Source organism: Hyperolius riggenbachi, chromosome 1 (assembly GCF_040937935.1).
Source record: "Hyperolius riggenbachi isolate aHypRig1 chromosome 1, aHypRig1.pri, whole genome shotgun sequence".
Taxonomy (NCBI): domain Eukaryota; kingdom Metazoa; phylum Chordata; class Amphibia; order Anura; family Hyperoliidae; genus Hyperolius; species Hyperolius riggenbachi.
The window spans coordinates 679,980,856-680,003,556 of NC_090646.1; the positions used below are offsets into that span (position 1 = coordinate 679,980,856).

The 22,701-nt window shown below is 44.9% G+C and overlaps 1 protein-coding gene across 1 annotated transcript in view; it reads left to right on the plus strand.

The window, feature by feature from the left end:
- Window positions 1-22,701, plus strand: part of LOC137544534 (vomeronasal type-2 receptor 26-like) — a 48,645-nt gene that overhangs the window by 9,269 nt on the left and 16,675 nt on the right. Inside the window, exon 4 of the mRNA XM_068265624.1 lies at window positions 12,738-13,538. Within this exon, the coding sequence (XP_068121725.1) occupies window positions 12,738-13,538 (801 nt within the window). The remainder of the gene's footprint in view (window positions 1-12,737; window positions 13,539-22,701) is intronic.

Here is a 22,701-nt window from a genome sequence, read left to right on the forward strand (position 1 = left end):
ACTGGATGGAGCATGGAGATCACACAGCACAGTATGAGTACAAGGTAATGCTTAGTCACTGGAGGGGAGCATGGAGATCACACAGCGCAGTATGAGTACAAGGTAATGCTTAGTCACTGGAGGGGAGCATGGAGATCACACAGCACAGTATGAGTACAAGGTAATGCTTAGTCACTGGATGGAGCATGGAGATCACACAGCACAGTATGAGTACAAGGTAATGCTTAGTCACTGGAGGGGAGCATGGAGATCACACAGCACAGTATGAGTACAAGGTAATGCTTAGTCACTGGATGGAGCATGGAGATCACACAGCGCAGTATGAGTACAAGGTAATGCTTAGTCACTGGATGAAGCATGGAGATCACACAGCACAGTATGAGTACAAGGTAATGCTTAGTCACTGGATGGAGCATGGAGATCACACAGCACAGTATGAGCACAAGGTAATGCTTAGTCACTGGATGGAGCATGGAGATCACACAGCACAGTATGAGCACAAGGTAATGCTTAGTCACTGGAGGGGAGCATGGAGAAGATCACACAGCACAGTATGAGTACAAGGTAATGCTTAGTCACTGGATGGGGCATGGAGATCACACAGCACAGTATGAGTACAAGGTAATGCTTAGTCACTGGATGGAGCATGGAGATCACACAGCACAGTATGAGTACAAGTTAATGCTTAGTCACTGGATGGCAGCATGGAGATCACACAGCACAGTATGAGTACAAGGTAATGCTTAGTCACTGGATGGAGCATGGAGATCACACAGCACAGTATGAGTACAAGGTAATGCTTAGTCACTGGATGCAGCATGGAGATCACGCAGCACAGTATGAGTACAAGGTAATGCTTAGTCACTGGAGGGGAGCATGGAGATCACACAGCACAGTATGAGTACAAGGTAATGCTCAGTCACTGGATGGGAGCATGGAGATCACACAGCACAGTATGAGTACAAGGTAATGCTTAGTCACTGGATGGAGCATGGAGATCACACAGCACAGTATGAGTACAAGGTAATGCTTAGTCACTGGATGCAGCATGGAGATCACGCAGCACAGTATGAGTACAATGTAATGCTTAGTCACTGGATGGAGCATGGAGATCACACAGCACAGTATGAGTACAAGGTAATGCTTAGTCACTGGATGCAGCATGGAGATTACACAGCACAGTATGAGTACCAGGTAATGCTTAGTCACTGGATGGGAGCATGGAGATCACACAGCACAGTATGAGTACAAGGTAATGCTTAGTCACTGGAGGGGAGCATGGAGATCACACAGCACAGTATGAGTACCAGGTAATGCTTAGTCACTGGATGGGAGCATGGAGATCACACAGCACAGTATGAGTACAAGGTAATGCTTAGTCACTGGATGGAGCATGGAGATCACACAGCACAGTATTAGTACAAGGTAATGCTTAGTCACTGGATGGGAGCATGGAGATCACACAGCACAGTATGAGTACAAGGTAATGCTTAGTCACTGGATGGGAGCATGGAGATCACACAGCACAGTATGAGTACAAGGTAATGCTTAGTCACTGGATGCAGCATGGAGATTAGGGAAGGGAGACATACAGCAATATGACAATACAGGAATACATGCAGCATGGAGATCACACAGCACAGTATGAGTACAAGGTAATGCTTAGTCACTGGAGGGGAGCATGGAGATCACACAGCGCAGTATGAGTACAAGGTAATGCTTAGTCACTGGAGGAGAGCATGGAGATCACACAGCACAGTATGAGTACAAGGTAATGCTTAGTCACTGGAGGGGAGCATGGAGATCACACAGCACAGTATGAGTACAAGGTAATGCTTAGTCACTGGATGGAGCATGGAGATCACACAGCACAGTATGAGCACAAGGTAATGCTTAGTCACTGGATGGGGCATGGAGATCACACAGCACAGTATGAGTACAAGGTAATGCTTAGTCACTGGATGGAGCATGGAGATCACACAGCACAGTATGAGTACAAGGTAATGCTTAGTCACTGGATGGAGCATGGAGATCACACAGCACAGTATGAGTACAAGGTAATGCTTAGTCACTGGATGGAGCATGGAGATCACACAGCACAGTATGAGTACAAGTTAATGCTTAGTCACTGGATGGCAGCATGGAGATCACACAGCACAGTATGAGTACAAGGTAATGCTTAGTCACTGGATGGGGCATGGAGATCACACAGCACAGTATGAGTACAAGGTAATGCTTAGTCACTGGATGGAGCATGGAGATCACACAGCACAGTATGAGTACAAGTTAATGCTTAGTCACTGGATGGCAGCATGGAGATCACACAGCACAGTATGAGTACAAGGTAATGCTTAGTCACTGGATGGAGCATGGAGATCACACAGCACAGTATGAGTACAAGGTAATGCTTAGTCACTGGATGCAGGATGGAGATCACGCAGCACAGTATGAGTACAAGGTAATGTTTAGTCACTGGATGGGAGCATGGAGATCACACAGCACAGTATGAGTACAAGGTAATGCTTAGTCACTGGATGGGAGCATGGAGATTATGGAAGGGAGACATACAGCAATATGACAATACAGGAATACATGCAGCATGGAGATCACACAGCACAGTATGAGTACAGGGTAATGCTTAGTCACTGGATGCAGCATGGAGATCACACAGCACAGTATGAGTACAAGGTAATGCTTAGTCACTGGATGGGAGCATGGAGATCACACAGCACAGTATGAGTACAAGGTAATGCTTAGTCACTGGATGGAGCATGGAGATCACACAGCACAGTATGAGTACAAGGTAATGCTTAGTCACTGGAGGGGAGCATGGAGATCACACAGCGCAGTATGAGTACAAGGTAATGCTTAGTCACTGGAGGGGAGCATGGAGATCACACAGCACAGTATGAGTACAAGGTAATGCTTAGTCACTGGATGGAGCATGGAGATCACACAGCACAGTATGAGTACAAGGTAATGCTTAGTCACTGGAGGGGAGCATGGAGATCACACAGCACAGTATGAGTACAAGGTAATGCTTAGTCACTGGATGGAGCATGGAGATCACACAGCGCAGTATGAGTACAAGGTAATGCTTAGTCACTGGATGAAGCATGGAGATCACACAGCACAGTATGAGTACAAGGTAATGCTTAGTCACTGGATGGAGCATGGAGATCACACAGCACAGTATGAGCACAAGGTAATGCTTAGTCACTGGATGGAGCATGGAGATCACACAGCACAGTATGAGCACAAGGTAATGCTTAGTCACTGGAGGGGAGCATGGAGAAGATCACACAGCACAGTATGAGTACAAGGTAATGCTTAGTCACTGGATGGGGCATGGAGATCACACAGCACAGTATGAGTACAAGGTAATGCTTAGTCACTGGATGGAGCATGGAGATCACACAGCACAGTATGAGTACAAGTTAATGCTTAGTCACTGGATGGCAGCATGGAGATCACACAGCACAGTATGAGTACAAGGTAATGCTTAGTCACTGGATGGAGCATGGAGATCACACAGCACAGTATGAGTACAAGGTAATGCTTAGTCACTGGATGCAGCATGGAGATCACGCAGCACAGTATGAGTACAAGGTAATGCTTAGTCACTGGAGGGGAGCATGGAGATCACACAGCACAGTATGATTACAAGGTAATGCTCAGTCACTGGATGGGAGCATGGAGATCACACAGCACAGTATGAGTACAAGGTAATGCTTAGTCACTGGATGGAGCATGGAGATCACACAGCACAGTATGAGTACAAGGTAATGCTTAGTCACTGGATGCAGCATGGAGATCACGCAGCACAGTATGAGTACAATGTAATGCTTAGTCACTGGATGGAGCATGGAGATCACACAGCACAGTATGAGTACAAGGTAATGCTTAGTCACTGGATGCAGCATGGAGATTACACAGCACAGTATGAGTACCAGGTAATGCTTAGTCACTGGATGGGAGCATGGAGATCACACAGCACAGTATGAGTACAAGGTAATGCTTAGTCACTGGAGGGGAGCATGGAGATCACACAGCACAGTATGAGTACCAGGTAATGCTTAGTCACTGGATGGGAGCATGGAGATCACACAGCACAGTATGAGTACAAGGTAATGCTTAGTCACTGGATGGAGCATGGAGATCACACAGCACAGTATTAGTACAAGGTAATGCTTAGTCACTGGATGGGAGCATGGAGATCACACAGCACAGTATGAGTACAAGGTAATGCTTAGTCACTGGATGGGAGCATGGAGATCACACAGCACAGTATGAGTACAAGGTAATGCTTAGTCACTGGATGCAGCATGGAGATTAGGGAAGGGAGACATACAGCAATATGACAATACAGGAATACATGCAGCATGGAGATCACACAGCACAGTATGAGTACAAGGTAATGCTTAGTCACTGGAGGGGAGCATGGAGATCACACAGCGCAGTATGAGTACAAGGTAATGCTTAGTCACTGGAGGAGAGCATGGAGATCACACAGCACAGTATGAGTACAAGGTAATGCTTAGTCACTGGAGGGGAGCATGGAGATCACACAGCACAGTATGAGTACAAGGTAATGCTTAGTCACTGGATGGAGCATGGAGATCACACAGCACAGTATGAGTACAAGGTAATGCTTAGTCACTGGAGGGGAGCATGGAGATCACACAGCACAGTATGAGTACAAGGTAATGCTTAGTCACTGGATGAAGCATGGAGATCACACAGCACAGTATAAGTACAAGGTAATGCTTAGTCACTGGATGGAGCATGGAGATCACACAGCACAGTATGAGCACAAGGTAATGCTTAGTCACTGGATGGAGCATGGAGATCACACAGCACAGTATGAGCACAAGGTAATGCTTAGTCACTGGAGGGGAGCATGGAGAAGATCACACAGCACAGTATGAGTACAAGGTAATGCTTAGTCACTGGATGGGGCATGGAGATCACACAGCACAGTATGAGTACAAGGTAATGCTTAGTCACTGGATGGAGCATGGAGATCACACAGCACAGTATGAGTACAAGTTAATGCTTAGTCACTGGATGGCAGCATGGAGATCACACAGCACAGTATGAGTACAAGGTAATGCTTAGTCACTGGATGGAGCATGGAGATCACACAGCACAGTATGAGTACAAGGTAATGCTTAGTCACTGGATGCAGCATGGAGATCACGCAGCACAGTATGAGTACAAGGTAATGTTTAGTCACTGGATGGAGCATGGAGATCACACAGCACAGTATGAGTACAAGGTAATGCTCAGTCACTGGATGCAGCATGGAGATTAGGGAAGGGAGACATACAGCAATATGACAATACAGGAATACATGCAGCATGGATATCACACAGCACAGTATGAGTACAGGGTAATGCTTAGTCACTGGATGGCAGCATGGAGATCACACAGCACAGTATGAGTACAAGGTAATGCTTAGTCACTGGAGGGGAGCATGGAGATCACACAGCACAGTATGAGTACAAGGTAATGCTCAGTCACTGGATGGGAGCATGGAGATCACACAGTACAGTATGAGTACAAGGTAATGCTTAGTCACTGGATGGGAGCATGGAGATTATGGAAGGGAGACATACAGCAATATGACAATACAGGAATACATGCAGCATGGAGATCACACAGCACAGTATGAGTACAGGGTAATGCTTAGTCACTGGATGCAGCATGGAGATCACACAGCACAGTATGAGTACAAGGTAATGCTTAGTCACTGGATGGGAGCATGGAGATCACACAGCACAGTATGAGTACAAGGTAATGCTTAGTCACTGGATGGAGCATGGAGATCACACAGCACAGTATGAGTACAAGGTAATGCTTAGTCACTGTAGGGGAGCATGGAGATCACACAGCGCAGTATGAGTACAAGGTAATGCTTAGTCACTGGATGCAGCATGGAGATTAGGGAAGGGAGACATACAGCAATATGACAATACAGGAATACATGCAGCATGGAGATCACACAGCACAGTATGAGTACAAGGTAATGCTTAGTCACTGGAGGGGAGCATGGAGATCACACAGCGCAGTATGAGTACAAGGTAATGCTTAGTCACTGGAGGAGAGCATGGAGATCACACAGCACAGTATGAGTACAAGGTAATGCTTAGTCACTGGAGGGGAGCATGGAGATCACACAGCACAGTATGAGTACAAGGTAATGCTTAGTCACTGGATGGAGCATGGAGATCACACAGCACAGTATGAGTACAAGGTAATGCTTAGTCACTGGAGGGGAGCATGGAGATCACACAGCACAGTATGAGTACAAGGTAATGCTTAGTCACTGGATGAAGCATGGAGATCACACAGCACAGTATAAGTACAAGGTAATGCTTAGTCACTGGATGGAGCATGGAGATCACACAGCACAGTATGAGCACAAGGTAATGCTTAGTCACTGGATGGAGCATGGAGATCACACAGCACAGTATGAGCACAAGGTAATGCTTAGTCACTGGAGGGGAGCATGGAGAAGATCACACAGCACAGTATGAGTACAAGGTAATGCTTAGTCACTGGATGGGGCATGGAGATCACACAGCACAGTATGAGTACAAGGTAATGCTTAGTCACTGGATGGAGCATGGAGATCACACAGCACAGTATGAGTACAAGTTAATGCTTAGTCACTGGATGGCAGCATGGAGATCACACAGCACAGTATGAGTACAAGGTAATGCTTAGTCACTGGATGGAGCATGGAGATCACACAGCACAGTATGAGTACAAGGTAATGCTTAGTCACTGGATGCAGCATGGAGATCACGCAGCACAGTATGAGTACAAGGTAATGTTTAGTCACTGGATGGAGCATGGAGATCACACAGCACAGTATGAGTACAAGGTAATGCTCAGTCACTGGATGCAGCATGGAGATTAGGGAAGGGAGACATACAGCAATATGACAATACAGGAATACATGCAGCATGGATATCACACAGCACAGTATGAGTACAGGGTAATGCTTAGTCACTGGATGGCAGCATGGAGATCACACAGCACAGTATGAGTACAAGGTAATGCTTAGTCACTGGAGGGGAGCATGGAGATCACACAGCACAGTATGAGTACAAGGTAATGCTCAGTCACTGGATGGGAGCATGGAGATCACACAGTACAGTATGAGTACAAGGTAATGCTTAGTCACTGGATGGGAGCATGGAGATTATGGAAGGGAGACATACAGCAATATGACAATACAGGAATACATGCAGCATGGAGATCACACAGCACAGTATGAGTACAGGGTAATGCTTAGTCACTGGATGCAGCATGGAGATCACACAGCACAGTATGAGTACAAGGTAATGCTTAGTCACTGGATGGGAGCATGGAGATCACACAGCACAGTATGAGTACAAGGTAATGCTTAGTCACTGGATGGAGCATGGAGATCACACAGCACAGTATGAGTACAAGGTAATGCTTAGTCACTGTAGGGGAGCATGGAGATCACACAGCGCAGTATGAGTACAAGGTAATGCTTAGTCACTGGAGGGGAGCATGGAGATCACACAGCACAGTATGAGTACAAGGTAATGCTTAGTCACTGGATGGAGCATGGAGATCACACAGCACAGTATGAGTACAAGGTAATGCTTAGTCACTGGAGGGGAGCATGGAGATCACACAGCACAGTATGAGTACAAGGTAATGCTTAGTCACTGGATGGAGCATGGAGATCACACAGCGCAGTATGAGTACAAGGTAATGCTTAGTCACTGGATGAAGCATGGAGATCACACAGCACAGTATGAGTACAAGGTAATGCTTAGTCACTGGATGGAGCATGGAGATCACACAGCACAGTATGAGCACAAGGTAATGCTTAGTCACTGGATGGAGCATGGAGATCACACAGCACAGTATGAGCACAAGGTAATGCTTAGTCACTGGACGGGAGCATGGAGAAGATCACACAGCACAGTATGAGTACAAGGTAATGCTTAGTCACTGGATGGGGCATGGAGATCATACAGCACAGTATGAGTACAAGGTAATGCTTAGTCACTGGATGGAGCATGGAGATCACACAGCACAGTATGAGTACAAGTTAATGCTTAGTCACTGGATGGCAGCATGGAGATCACACAGCACAGTATGAGTACAAGGTAATGCTTAGTCACTGGATGGAGCATGGAGATCACACAGCACAGTATGAGTACAAGGTAATGCTTAGTCACTGGATGCAGCATGGAGATCACGCAGCACAGTATGAGTACAAGGTAATGCTTAGTCACTGGAGGGGAGCATGGAGATCACACAGCACAGTATGAGTACAAGGTAATGCTCAGTCACTGGATGGGAGCATGGAGATCACACAGCACAGTATGAGTACAAGGTAATGCTTAGTCACTGGATGGAGCATGGAGATCACACAGCACAGTATGAGCACAAGGTAATGCTTAGTCACTGGAGGGGAGCATGGAGAAGATCACACAGCACAGTATGAGTACAAGGTAATGCTTAGTCACTGGATGGGGCATGGAGATCACACAGCACAGTATGAGTACAAGGTAATGCTTAGTCACTGGATGGAGCATGGAGATCACACAGCACAGTATGAGTACAAGTTAATGCTTAGTCACTGGATGGCAGCATGGAGATCACACAGCACAGTATGAGTACAAGGTAATGCTTAGTCACTGGATGGAGCATGGAGATCACACAGCACAGTATGAGTACAAGGTAATGCTTAGTCACTGGATGCAGCATGGAGATCACGCAGCACAGTATGAGTACAAGGTAATGCTTAGTCACTGGAGGGGAGCATGGAGATCACACAGCACAGTATGAGTACAAGGTAATGCTCAGTCACTGGATGGGAGCATGGAGATCACACAGCACAGTATGAGTACAAGGTAATGCTTAGTCACTGGATGGGAGCATGGAGATTAGGGAAGGGAGACATACAGCAATATGACAATACAGGAATACATGCAGCATGGAGATCACACAGCACAGTATGAGTACAGGGTAATGCTTAGTCACTGGATGCAGCATGGAGATCACACAGCACAGTATGAGTACAAGGTAATGCTTAGTCACTGGATGGGAGCATGGAGATCACACAGCACAGTATGAGTACAAGGTAATGCTTAGTCACTGGATGGAGCATGGAGATCACACAGCACAGTATGAGCACAAGGTAATGCTTCGTCACTGGATGGAGCATGGAGATCATGCAGCACAGTATGAGTACAAGGTAATGCTTAGTCACTGGATGGAGCATGGAGATCACACAGCACATTATGAGTACAAGGTAATGCTTAGTCACTGGATGGAGCATGGAGATCACACAGCACAGTATGAGTACAAGGTAATGCTTAGTCACTGGATGGAGCATGGAGATCACACAGCACAGTATGAGTACAAGGTAATGCTTAGTCACTGGATGCAGCATGGAGATCACACAGCACAGTATGAGCACAAGGTAATGCTTAGTCACTGGATGGAGCATGGAGATCACACAGCACAGTATGAGTACAAGGTAATGCTCAGTCACTGGATGCAGCATGGAGATTAGGGAAGGGAGACATACAGCAATATGACAATACAGGAATACATGCAGCATGGAGATCACACAGCACAGTATGAGTACAAGGTAATGCTTAGTCACTGGATGCAGCATGGAGATCACACAGCACAGTATGAGTACAAGGTAATGCTTAGTCACTGGAGGGGAGCATGGAGATCACACCGCACAGTATGAGCACAAGGTAATGCTTAGTCACTGGATGGAGCATGGAGATCACACAGCACAGTATGAGTACAAGGTAATGCTTAGTCACTGGAGGGGAGCATGGAGATCACACAGCACAGTATGAGTACAAGGCAATGCTTAGTCACTGGATGGGAGCATGGAGATCACACAGCACTGTATGAGTACAAGGTAATGCTTAGTCACTGGAGGGGAGCATGGAGATCACACAGCACAGTATGAGTACAAGGTAATGCTTAGTCACTGGATGCAGCATGGAGATCACACAGCACAGTATGAGTACAAGGTAATGCTTAGTCACTGGAGGGGAGCATGGAGATCACGCAGCACAGTATGAGTACAAGGTAATGCTTAGTCACTGGAGGGGAGCATGGAGATCACGCAGCACAGTATGAGTACATGGTAATGCTTAGTCACTGGATGGAGCATGGAGATCATACAGCACAGTATGAGTACAAGGTAATGCTTAGTCACTGGATGGAGCATGGAGATCACACAGCACAGTATGAGTACAAGGTAATGCTTAGTCACTGGATGGAGCATGGAGATCACACAGCACAGTATGAGTACAAGGTAATGCTTAGTCACTGGAGGGGAGCATGGAGATCACACAGCACAGTATGAGTACAAGGTAATGCTTAGTCACTGGATGCAGCATGGAGATCACACAGCACAGTATGAGTACAAGGTAATGCTTAGTCACTGGAGGGGAGCATGGAGATCACGCAGCACAGTATGAGTACATGGTAATGCTTAGTCACTGGATGGAGCATGTCCAGTGAGATTAGGCAAGTCCAGTTCACTCAGATGCATAGCATGGGTGCACAGTAATGGAGGTGCATGATCAGGTAGGACACAAAAGGAGGACCCTGCCCAAAGGCTTACAATCTAGAGGGAGAGGTAGGGACATGACACTTAGGGGACCAGAGTTCAGCTGTGGGTTTAGAGCACTTGTGATGGGTAGTAGGCCAGAGTGAAAAGGTGAGTTTTGAGGGCTTTCTTGAAGATGTTGAAGGAGGGGGCTGCCCTAATGGGTGGAGGTAGGGAGTTCCATAGTGTTGGAGCGGCTCTTGAGAAGTCTTGAAGGCGTGCATGGGACTGAGTGATGCGGGAATGATTTTAATTGTGTACTGTTAACACTCTTTCAATTTAGTTCAATATCAAAAGGCATAAAACATAGAAATTACTGTAACTTTATCTGGGCCTGTGGTACAGGAAACTCTTCACAATTAAAATACACAGGATTTCCATTTGTTTGCAGTTTTCCGCATTTTGCCCATTAGTTATATGGTGGTGAATGCAGATTTTTTTGGCAGAAATGACGGAAACCGGAAGTGACATTGCACTGTCCGCACTTCCTGTTTTTTCCAGCGTACCAATGATTGATGGGCATCCTTTGGCTCATTAAATAGCAGAAGAAGAAGAATTGCACACCACTCCTGAGGTGCAGGACCAAATAATCAATATGAACAATTCAACGGGTCCGCACACTCAGTGGATGGATGGTTCTGTTGCTTGGCGATGGAGACATGAGAATGTGCCAACCCCATGTCGTCCGTGACGATTGAAGGGGGTGTGTGGCAGATGAAGCGGTGTTTCCTTCAGTTGCTACGACAATGACAGGGAAGGCGACGTACTCAGATGGGGAGGACCTGCTTTGCAGCCGCCGCCCATTCATGCAGAGGCAGTGGCTGATGTCACAGTGCCCATGTGGCCTTGCGGGGGTGGACAGCATCGGCAACTAGTGAGCCTGCTGCTCACATTAATCCGGTGCTGCGAGCGGGTGGGTGTAGAGGTGGGATTTCCGCCCTAACGGCTGGAGTTCTGCACACAACATATTATTAATTAGGAGTCATTCTCAGAACACGGTAGCTGAACAGGGGACAACTGAGGTATGTGGACACTGGACCATTGGAGGGGCAGGTCTACAAGCTGGCTTCATATTTTTACCAGCTGATCTCTTTGCATGCACATTATTTTGGTCTATTGTTGTCATAAGCTAATTTTTTGCATTTTCTGGTGGCAGATTTGAATATTGGGGTGTGGTTATCTGTGTTATACTGCTTATATATGTGTGTCTCCCATATGCTCATTGTTACCATTCTGTGATGTTACTTTGACAAAGGGGACCCTCTGGGGCCCCAAAATGATGTTTTGGTTATGGAATGGATCAGTGTCACTTTGGCTTATTAGGTAAGAGATAAATTGCACTGCACGCGTCCCCACGTATCATCTGAGGAAGCTATTGTAGCGAAACCGGTTGGGTGTTGCAGATGTTTATGCTGGGACGGTGCCCCCAGTGTTTTTATGTTGCATGCCTTACTTGTGAATAGATCCTTGTAACACAGGCCCGGATGTAAGTGATTTTCTATGTTTCATGTGTTTTGTTAATCAGCTAAATTCAAAGAGTGTTAACAGTACACTCTTAGGAGCATTCTTCTTCTTTTTATGGTCGATAACATGCTGGAATGACATTGGGTTAGTGACCATAATCTTATCTGCTAACGTGGACCACACTGGAGATCAGTGGTGCAAGTGCCTGCTGCTGGTTAGGAAATGCTATCATAGACCTTATACAGTAAATTCGGTCTATAATCTGGTAAGCACTTTCATCTTTTGGCGTGGTGTTGGAAGATTAGTTGGACTTTTTGATTTTTGGATTACTGTATTTTTTGGACTATAAGACTCGCTTTTCCCCCAAAAGTGGGGAAATTAAGAGTGGTGTGTTATTATTGGATGTTTTTATACTGTAATTGTCATATTTTTTAGCCATAGCACACTGGTGAGTAGTGCAGATAATTTGCTTCCATAATGCAACTCACGTTGTGCAGATAATGTAAAGCAGATATTCTGTCCACCCTCTCACTTTAGTACACTGTTTATATTTACGTATCGACCAAATTTCTATTAGAATTAGCCTTATTCACTGTTGGGTTTCGTTGTTTTTCAAACCTAAGATATATTTTTGCAGGTCAGCTATGGGGCTACAGACCCTCTCTTAAGTGATCGAGTACAATTTCCGACATTTTACAGGACTGTACCCAATTACAGCACAAAGCACAGAGCGGTTGTTGAAGTCTTGAAATCCTTTGGGTGGAACTGGGTGGGCATTATTGCGTATAAGGATGACAGCCACCAGGCCGCCAGTGAGCAGCTGAGGAGCGAGATGATTAAACACGGGATCTGTGTCGAGTTTTACACTCTGATTTCCGAGAAAGCATCCGGAACCTTTGCCGCTGTTTATGAAGCAATAGATCACTCCACAGCCCAGGTGATCATACTCTACATGGGGCCGGTAACGTTTTCTTTTCTGTTCCTATTAAAAAAATGGCAAGCCAAAAAGTTTCTGTTTATCTCTTGTCCCATGTTGTCTTCTTTTACCGACTTTAATCTTGATGTTTTCGGGAGTTATTTTAATGGTTCGCTGGTTCTGGAGTTTAACCAAGGCGAAATTCCTGAGTTTAAGGACTATGTACTGAGTGCCAGCCCATCCAGGTTTCCGAAGGACATATTCACGGCACAGGTTTGGCGAGAAGTGTTTTCCTGTCAAACCCACAATTTCAGAAGCTCAAACAAATATTCACAAAAATTCTGCAACATAAATCATACACTGGGTGAATTTCAACTAAAAGGTTTGCAGATGGACACCTTCCAGAAGGCGTACAATGTTTATTTGGCTGTGTATTCTCTGGCATATGGACTTCACAAAATGATCTCCAAACGCGCAAATGGCAAAGTGACTTTCAAAGCTGCTTCCTTTCATCACGCTGAGGTACTGAGCAGTTTTACAAGTAGTAATATGAGTAGTGAGTATTATATATCATTATTATGTATTTATATTACACCGACATCTTCTGCAGCACTTTACAGACTACATAGCCATGTCCATAGCCATTTGTCTAATGTCCTACCATATTATTATTATTATTATTATTATTATTATTATTATTATTATTATAGCAATGACATCTTCTGCAGCACTTTACACTGTACATAGCCATGTCACTGACTGTCCTCAGAGGAGCTCACACTCTAACCCTACCATAGTCATAGTCTAAATGTCCCTCAGAGGAACTCACAATCTAATCCATTCCATAGTCATATGTCCATTTCCGTCTAAGGCCAATTTTAGGGGGAACCCAATTAAATTATAATGCTCTGGCTGGGATTTGAATTGGGGAACCCAGCACTGCAAGGTGAAAGTGATATCCACCATGTTGCCCATTCTTTGTGTAATAATTTTTTATTATAGTACCACTGACTCTAGATTAAGGTACCTGTTGTAGTGAAAACTCTAAAACAAAACAGTAAAAGTAGTAGCTAAAGTAGCAAGCCCTCCTCTTGCAATCCATGCACAGAATGAGGTGTACATCCGGATCGCAGCTGTCTTTGTAGACCTATGACCACTTCACGGAAGTCAATGAGGCATGTCATGCTGAGTCCCTAGGCATACAGAGTAGTGATGGTCGTGTCTAGGAGAAGTCATGGAGAAGCATGTGATCAGTCTGGTCAGGTGATAGATGTAACGATTGTGGACCTTTCTCCGTGATCAGCGCACAACACGTGCGCTGACACGACGGAAATCCTCCACAAGCGTGTAATTGCAGGTACCCAGCAAAAGGTGCTACGCACCAGTAGAGGGAAATTTCTTTCGGCAGATGGCGCTGAGGAGTGCAGAGGAACCAATCCTCTGTACCTCCACAAATGCCAGACAGGAATTGTACGAAGCGCAGAACGCAATCGCAAGAGAGGCGATTGCGAATGAGAATGAGCAAAGGAACAGGTTGTATGTGTGTGTGCCAACCTAGTCGCCACCCCGCGACAGTGCACACACAACAGCAGATATGAAATAGTAACGCGATCGCGAGAGGTGCGATCGCAAGACGTGACACAAGGCAGATCAGAACAGAAATACGAGGTTAGCAAAGGCACAGCAAATAATACAATGAGAATAACAAGGAAAATAACAAACGCTAAATGAACGCGAACACCACACTCATTCGCAACAGTGCACGCGTTCGTGCGCGGTCTCCACGTGATAAGCACAATAGAGACAAGCACGCCTAACTAACCAAGACAAGACAAACATGTAACAGAGGACGCGAGCGCTTGCTTAACGGTTACCTCACCGAGCCTCCAGCAAGCGTTCGTAGCAGACAAGACAGACACATGAAAACAGGGACAAGCGAGAGATAGGATCCACAGCACTAGCAAAAGTGGCTAGCGCGATCCAGGTACAGAGTAGCAGAACAGAAGGATCCACAGCACTAGCGGAAAGTGGCTAGCGCGATCCCAGGAGACAGAACAGAAGGATCCACAGCGCTAGCGGAAAGTGGCTAGCGCGATCCAGGTACAGAGTAGCAGAACAGAAGGATCCACAGCACTAGCGGAAAGTGGCTAGCGCGATCCAAGGAGACAGAACAGAAGGATCCACAGCGCTAGCGCAAAGTGGCTAGTGCGATCCAAGGAGACAGAACAGAAGGATCCACAGCGCTAGCGCAAGATGCTAGCGCGATCCAAGTGAGACAGATCAGAAGAGATAGCTGGTAGCAACCACTGTACTAGCTATACTCCAAGAACAGAGATCAGAACCATTTCCTGTCGACCACCGCTGGGACAGGACAATAGCAACAGAACAAACAAACAGATAAGCAATCCTAACTGCACTAAGGAAACCTGCCTAGTGCAGTTTTCCAGGAATTACTCTAAGCTGATCTTCAAACAGAGAGTAGGGCTGACACTCCCGGCAGGAGTGTTACACAGGACTAAATCCTTATGGCCAGCCCAGCATTGTGGGAAACACATAGTACTTATAGTACACGCCTCCAATGAATGTGGCCAGGCAATTTGCATGACAACATATGCAAATTACTCAGCAAGCACAAGCTGCAAAACTGACAGAAGCTCTTCTTTCCAGAGTCCTGCAGCATGCAAACCTAAACAATGGTCAAAAAGCTGCCTGCCTGCACAGGCAGCTGAGCAGCTCATTACAATAGATATGTAAGTCTCTGATTAGTGATGGTCATGTCTAGGAGAAGTCATGGAGAAGCATATGATCAGTCTGGTCAGGTGATAGATATGTAAGTCTCTGATTAGCATTGGTCATGTCTAGGAGAAGTCATGGAGAAGCATGTGATCAGTCTGGTCAGGTGATAGATATGTAAGTCTCTGATTAGTGATGGTCGTGTCTAGGAGAAGTCATGTAGAAGCATGTGATCAGTCTGGTCAGGTGATGGATATGTAAGTCTCTGATTAGTGATGGTCATGTCTAGGAGAAGTCATGGAGAAGCATGTGATCAGTCTGGTCAGGTGATAGATATGTAAGTCTCTGATTAGTGATGGGTGTGTCTAGGAGAAGTCATGGAGAAGCATGTGATCAGTCTGGTCAGGTGATAGATATGTAAGTCTCTGATTAGTGATGGTCGTGTCTAGGAGAAGTCATGGAGATGCATGTGATCAGTCTGGTCAGGTGATAGATATGTAAGTCTCTGATTAGTGATGGTCATGTCTAGGAGAAGTCATGGAGAAGCATGTGATCAGTGTGGTCAGGTGATAGATATGTAAGTCTCTGATTTGTGATGGGTGTGTCTAGGAGAAGTCATGGAGAAACATGTGATCAGTCTGGTCAGGTGATAGATATGTAAGTCTCTAAATAGTGATGGTCATGTCTAGGAGAAGTCATGGAGAAGCATGTGATCAGTCTGGTCAGGTGATGGATATGTAAGTCTCTGATTAGTGATGGTCATGTCTAGGAGAAATCATGGAGAAGCATGTGATCAGTCTGGTCAGGTGATGGATATGTAAGTCTCTGATTAGTGATGGTCATGTCTAGGAGAAGTCATGGAGAAGCATGTGATCAGTCTGGTCAGGTGATGGATATGTAAGTCTCTGATTAGTGATGGTCATGTCTAGGAGAAGTCATGGAGAAGCATGTGATCAGTCTGGTCAGGTAATAGATTTGTAAGTCTCTGATTAGTGATGGTCGTGTCTAGGAGAAGTCATGGAGAAGCATGTGATCAGTCTGGTCAGGTGATAGATATGTAAGTCTCTGATTAGTGATGGTCGTGTCTAGGAGAAGTCATGGAGAAGCATGTGATCAGTTTGGTCAGGTGATAGATATGTAAGTCTCTGATTAGTGATGGTCATGTCTAGGAGAAGTCATGGAGAAGCATGTGATCAGTGTGGTCAGCAGGGGCGTAGCTAGGGGTGGGCGGGGTAGGACAAGTGCCCCCGGGCGCTGGGTCCCTAGGGGCGCCCAGCTGTGACCTGTGTTTTTTTTTTTTTTATTTACCTGGTTACTACCACTGGGGACACCTATAGACCTGGTTACCTATACTGGGGGCACCTATTTTGGGGAAACTGCTGCCAGATTAACTGTATTTTTGGGGAACCGCTGCTGCCAGATTAAGTGTATTTTGGGGAACAGCTGCCAGATTATATGTATGTTGGGGGAACCACTGCTGCCAGATTGTGTCTATTTTGGGGCAACCATTGTCAAATATCTGTATTTTGGAGGAACCTCTGCCAAATTACATGTATTTTTGGTGAAATGCTGTCAGATTACATGTATTTTGGGGGGAAACACTATGGCAGAGCTCAAACTTCCCTGCCAGACCTTTTACACCACTGCTAAGGTCATGTACATTTGGCCCCACCCATTACCATGCCGACGCCCCTTTTTTGACCTTACAGGGCGCATTAATAGTCTTTGTCCCCGGGCGCTGGAAACCCTAGCTACGCCTCTGGTGGTCAGGTGATAGATATGTAAGTCTCTGATTAGTGATGGTTGTGTCTAGGAGAAGTCATGGAGAAGCATGTGATCAGTTTGGTCAGGTGGTAGATATGTAAGTCTCTGATTAGTGATGGTCATGTCTAGAAGTCATGGAGAACCATGTGATCAGTTTGGTCAGGTGATGGATATGTAAGTCTCTGATTAGTGATGGTTGTGTCTAGGAGAAGTCATGGAGAAGCATGTGATCAGTTTGGTCACATGGAAATCTCTCATTAGTGATGGTTGTGTCTAGGAGAAGTCATGGAGAAGCATGTGATCAGTCTGGTCAGGTGATAGATATGTAAGTCTCTGATTAGTGATGGTTGTGTCTAGGAGTAGTCATGGAGAAGCATGTGATCAGTTTGGTCAGGTGATAGATATGTAAGTCTCTGATTTGCTAGTCATAATGATGTGCTAAAGCAGGGTGTGATCACAGCAAATCAGAGCTTTGTGAATCTATCAGCTGTTAAAACAAATCACATGCTTCTCCATGAGCAATCCTATATGCAGAGCAACCCTATAAACTAATTGTTAAAGTGACATTAAAGGGGCCCATACACCTAACGATTTTCCCGCCGATATACAGTGATCGAAACGGCTGTGAAATCGCCGCGCACACCTCTGACAGAACGTTCGATTTCTGTCCGAAATCGATCGTTCGTCGATTCCCGTTGACTCCTTTGTGCGGAAGATATTTCTCGGTCGCCGGCGGGTCTGGAGTGCGTTGTTAGCGGCGTTCGAATGCCCGACGACCGACGCAATACAGAGGGTATACATTACCTGTTCAGGCCGGCGCGTCCCCTGGTCATCTTCTCCGCTGCAGGCTCCAGACCATTTCTTCTCCGCTTCGGGCTCCAGAGCTACACAGAACTTCCTGTCCCGGCAGGAAGTTTAAACAGTAGAGCGCCCTCTACTGTTTAAACTTCCCCTGGACAGGAAGTTCAGTAGCCAGAGCGGAGCGGAGCAGAAGCGGAAAAGAAGACAGCGGAGACTCGCGCCGGGCGGAGCAGGTAATGTATCCGGGGGGGGGGGGGGGGGGCGGCAGCAGCGGCAGCTCCATAGATTGTGATAAGTTTCAGGCTGAAATCGATTCACAATCTGTTTGCAGTAAAGGTGGCCATACGATCCCTCTCTGATCAGATTCGATCAGAGAGGGATCTACCTGTTGGTTGAATCTGATGGCAAATCGGCCAGTGTATGGCCACCTTAAAGCGAAAATAAACTTATGATATCATGAATTGTATGTGTAGTACAGATCATTAATAGAACATTAGCAGCAAAGAAAAGAGTCTCATATTTTCATTTTCAGATAGCTTTTTTTTATATAAAATTGCATAATTCTGTCATATTTGCAAATACCAGCCACACTCTGTATTTCAAACTATAAAACAAGCAGAGCTAATGACCCTTTGAAAAATCGTATCTGAAGTTGTCTCTGGCTGTTTCTTTGATGTATAAGTGCTCCAGAAAACAAATTAGTCAGAGAGCTCAGTGAAGCGCTTTTGCACAGATAACTGAGGTTTCTTAACTCTTCCTGTACTGGCAACAATATTAGAATTATTTATTTCCTAATAATGCTCTATTGCTACACATACTATTCATTATATCATAAGTTTATGTTGGCTTCAGTGTCAGTGGTGGAGAAACAAACAAACAAACGTATATATATATATATATATATATATATATATATATATATATATATATATATAGTAAGTAATACATAAATAAATAATGATGATCTCTTCAGAGAATGTATGCCAATGGGACAAACTATGTGTTGCTAAAGCCTGAGTATAAATAGCATTAAGGGCCCTTTTCCACTACAGCGTTTGCGATTGCTTAATCGCAAAACCGCAAACCGCTAGTGATTTGTCAAATCGCTACAGTTTGCTTTTAGCATAGGAATCGCGGTAGGTCATTTCCACTACCGCGATTCGTTTTTGACCGGATCGCGATCGCGCGGCGGAGCGATTATTGCCGCGATTTTGCTATGCAGTGCATAGCATAGCAAAATCGCGGCCGCGAACGTCGGGGAATCGCCGGTAATTGCGATTCAGCAATCGCTAGCGTTCAGCGTGAACGCTAGCGATTGCTAGTGGAAAAGGGCCCTAACATATAGAAAATAATAAATAAATGCCCATCACCACACAAATGTCCACATGTACAATAAATCATCATGAAGGAGTCCGCACACAGACTAACCGGAGCAATCACCATAAATGTATTGTCCCATCACATGTATAGATACAAGAGTCTGACCTGCGTAGGCCGACGATCGTTTCGGGGCCACTCAGGGTCCCCTTTATCAAGGCGGGTAGCAGAAAAGACATATCGTATATGTCTTTTCTGCTACCCGCCTTGATAAAGGGGACCCTGAGTGGCCCCGAAACGATCGTCGGCCTACGCAGGTCAGACTCTTGTATCTATACATGTGATGGGACAATAAATTTATGGTGATTGCTCCGATTAGTCTGTGTGCGGACTCCTTCATGATGATTGGATGTGATGGCCTGGGAGCCCGGCACCAGCTTACCCACTGACGTGAGTGCGGTCTTTTTGATTTGTTCACATGTACAATAAAACATCCAGGATTATGATTAGAAAGGCGAAAGTCAAAATATATAGAAAAAATTGTATATAAAAAATGATAAAAGATAGGGAGAAGAATTTTTATGTCAAATTGTTATCAATCGAATAGATAACATACAAATAGAGCTGAGCAAATAATCACAGAACATAGTCACCAAGAATATCAGCAAATATTATCTAAAGACAATAAATAAAGAATACCTGGCAAATATTAGCCCAGTCAACATCGTCATATCCCAGAGGCCCCTAGCAACCTCAAGTCTCATCAATGTGCAAATGTTACATTATATATAAGGGCCAACCTAAGATCAAAACCCTCCATATCTAGAATCATCAATAGAGTAGAGGGGAGAGGAGATGTTAGCAAAAAAGGAATGGAGAAAAAGAGATTAGTGATGGTCGTGTCTAGGAGAAGTCATGGAGAAGCATGTGATCAGTCTGGTCAGGTGATAGATATGTAAGTCTCTGATTAGTGATGGTCGTGTCTAGGAGAAGTCATGGAGAAGCATGTGATCAGTCTGGTCAGGTGATAGATATGCAAGTCTCTGATTAGTGATGGTCGTGTCTAGGAGAAGTCATGGAGAAGCATGTGATCAGTGTGGTCAGGTGATAGATATGTAAGTCTCTGATTAGTGATGGTCGTATCTAGGAGAAGTCATGGAGAAGCATGTGATCAGTGTGGTCAGGTGATAGATATGTAAGTCTCTGATTAGCAATGGTCATGTCTAGGAGACGTCATGGAGAAGCATGTGATCAGTCTGGTCAGGTGATAGGTATGTAAGTCTCTGATTAGCATTGGTCATGTCTAGGAGAAGTCATGGAGAAGCATGTGATCAGTGTGGTCAGGTGATAGATATGTAAGTCTCTGATTAGTGATGGTCGTGTCTAGGAGAAGTCATGGAGAAGCATGTGATCAGTGTGGTCAGGTGATAGATATGTAAGTCTCTGATTAGTGATGGTCATGTCTAGGAGAAGTCATGGAGGTGCATGTGATCAGTGTGGTCAGGTGAAAGATATTTAAGTCTCTGATTAGTGATGGTTGTGTCTAGGAGAAGTCATGGAGAAGCATGTGATCAGTGTGGTCAGGTGATAGATATGTAAGTCTCTCATTAGTGATGGTCATGTCTAGAAGTCATGGAGAAGCATGTGATCAGTGTGGTCAGGTGATAGATATGTAAGTCTCTGATTAGTGATGGTTGTATCTAGGAGAAGTCATGGAGAAGCATGTGATCAGTCTGGTCAGGTGATAGATATGTAAGTCTCTGATTAGTGATGGTCGTATCTAGGAGAAGTCATGGAGAAGCATGTGATCAGTGTGGTCAGGTGATAGATATGTAAGTCTCTGATTAGCAATGGTCATGTCTAGGAGACGTCATGGAGAAGCATGTGATCAGTCTGGTCAGGTGATAGGTATGTAAGTCTCTGATTAGCATTGGTCATGTCTAGGAGAAGTCATGGAGAAGCATGTGATCAGTGTGGTCAGGTGATAGATATGTAAGTCTCTGATTAGTGATGGTTGTGTCTAGGAGAAGTCACGGAGGAGCATGTGACAAGTGTGACTTGTCTAGGAGAAGTCATGGAGAAGCATGTGATCAGTGTGGTCAGGTGATAGATATGTAAGTCTCTGATTAGTGATGGTTGTGTCTAGGAGAAGTCACGGAGGAGCATGTGACAATAAATAAAGAATACCTGGCAAATATTAGCCCAGTCAACATCGTTATATCCCAGGGGGCCCCTAGCAACCTCAAGTCTCATCAATGTGCAAATGTTACATTATATATAAGGGCCAACCTAAGATCAAAACCCTCCATATCTAGAATCATCAATAGAGTAGAGGAGAGAGGAGATGTTAGCAAAAAAGGAATGGCGAAAAAGAGAGAAGAAAGAGAACGGAAAGGAAGTCAGAAGTTGGTGATGCCGTCCATGTGCGCTATTCTGAATCCTACATACTCAAATTAACAATACTGAGATCAAAAAGATATTTAAAAAAAAAATATGCACGTCATCTTGGATGATGGCAGTCACATGTTCAACCTTACTGACATTTTATACCTTGTTCCGCATTTCCAATGTTTAGAGATAAGACAGTGAGCCGTTGCGAGGTAATGATTACGAAGTTTTTGCTGAGGGGCTTTCAGCTTAGGCAAGGAAAGGCAAGCAAATCCAGGGGTCTTTAGGTACTTCCAGATTCATTTGCATTTTAACCACTTAAGCCCTCAGTCGTTTTCACTTTATGCATCCGAGCAATGTTCACCTCCCATTCGTTAGCCTATAACTTTATCACTACTTATCACAATGAACTGATCTATATCTTGTTTTTTTCGCCACCAATTAGGCTTTCTTTGGGTGGTACATTTTGCTAAGAGCTACCTTACTGTAAATGCATTTTAACAGTAAAAATAAGAAAAAAAACTGAAAAAAGTCATTATTTCTCAGTATTTGGACATTATAGTTTTAATATAATACATGCCTCCATAATTAAAACCCACGTATTGTATTTGCTTATTTGTCCCGGTTATTACACCGTTTAAATTATGTCCCTATCACAATGTATGGCGACAATATTTTATTT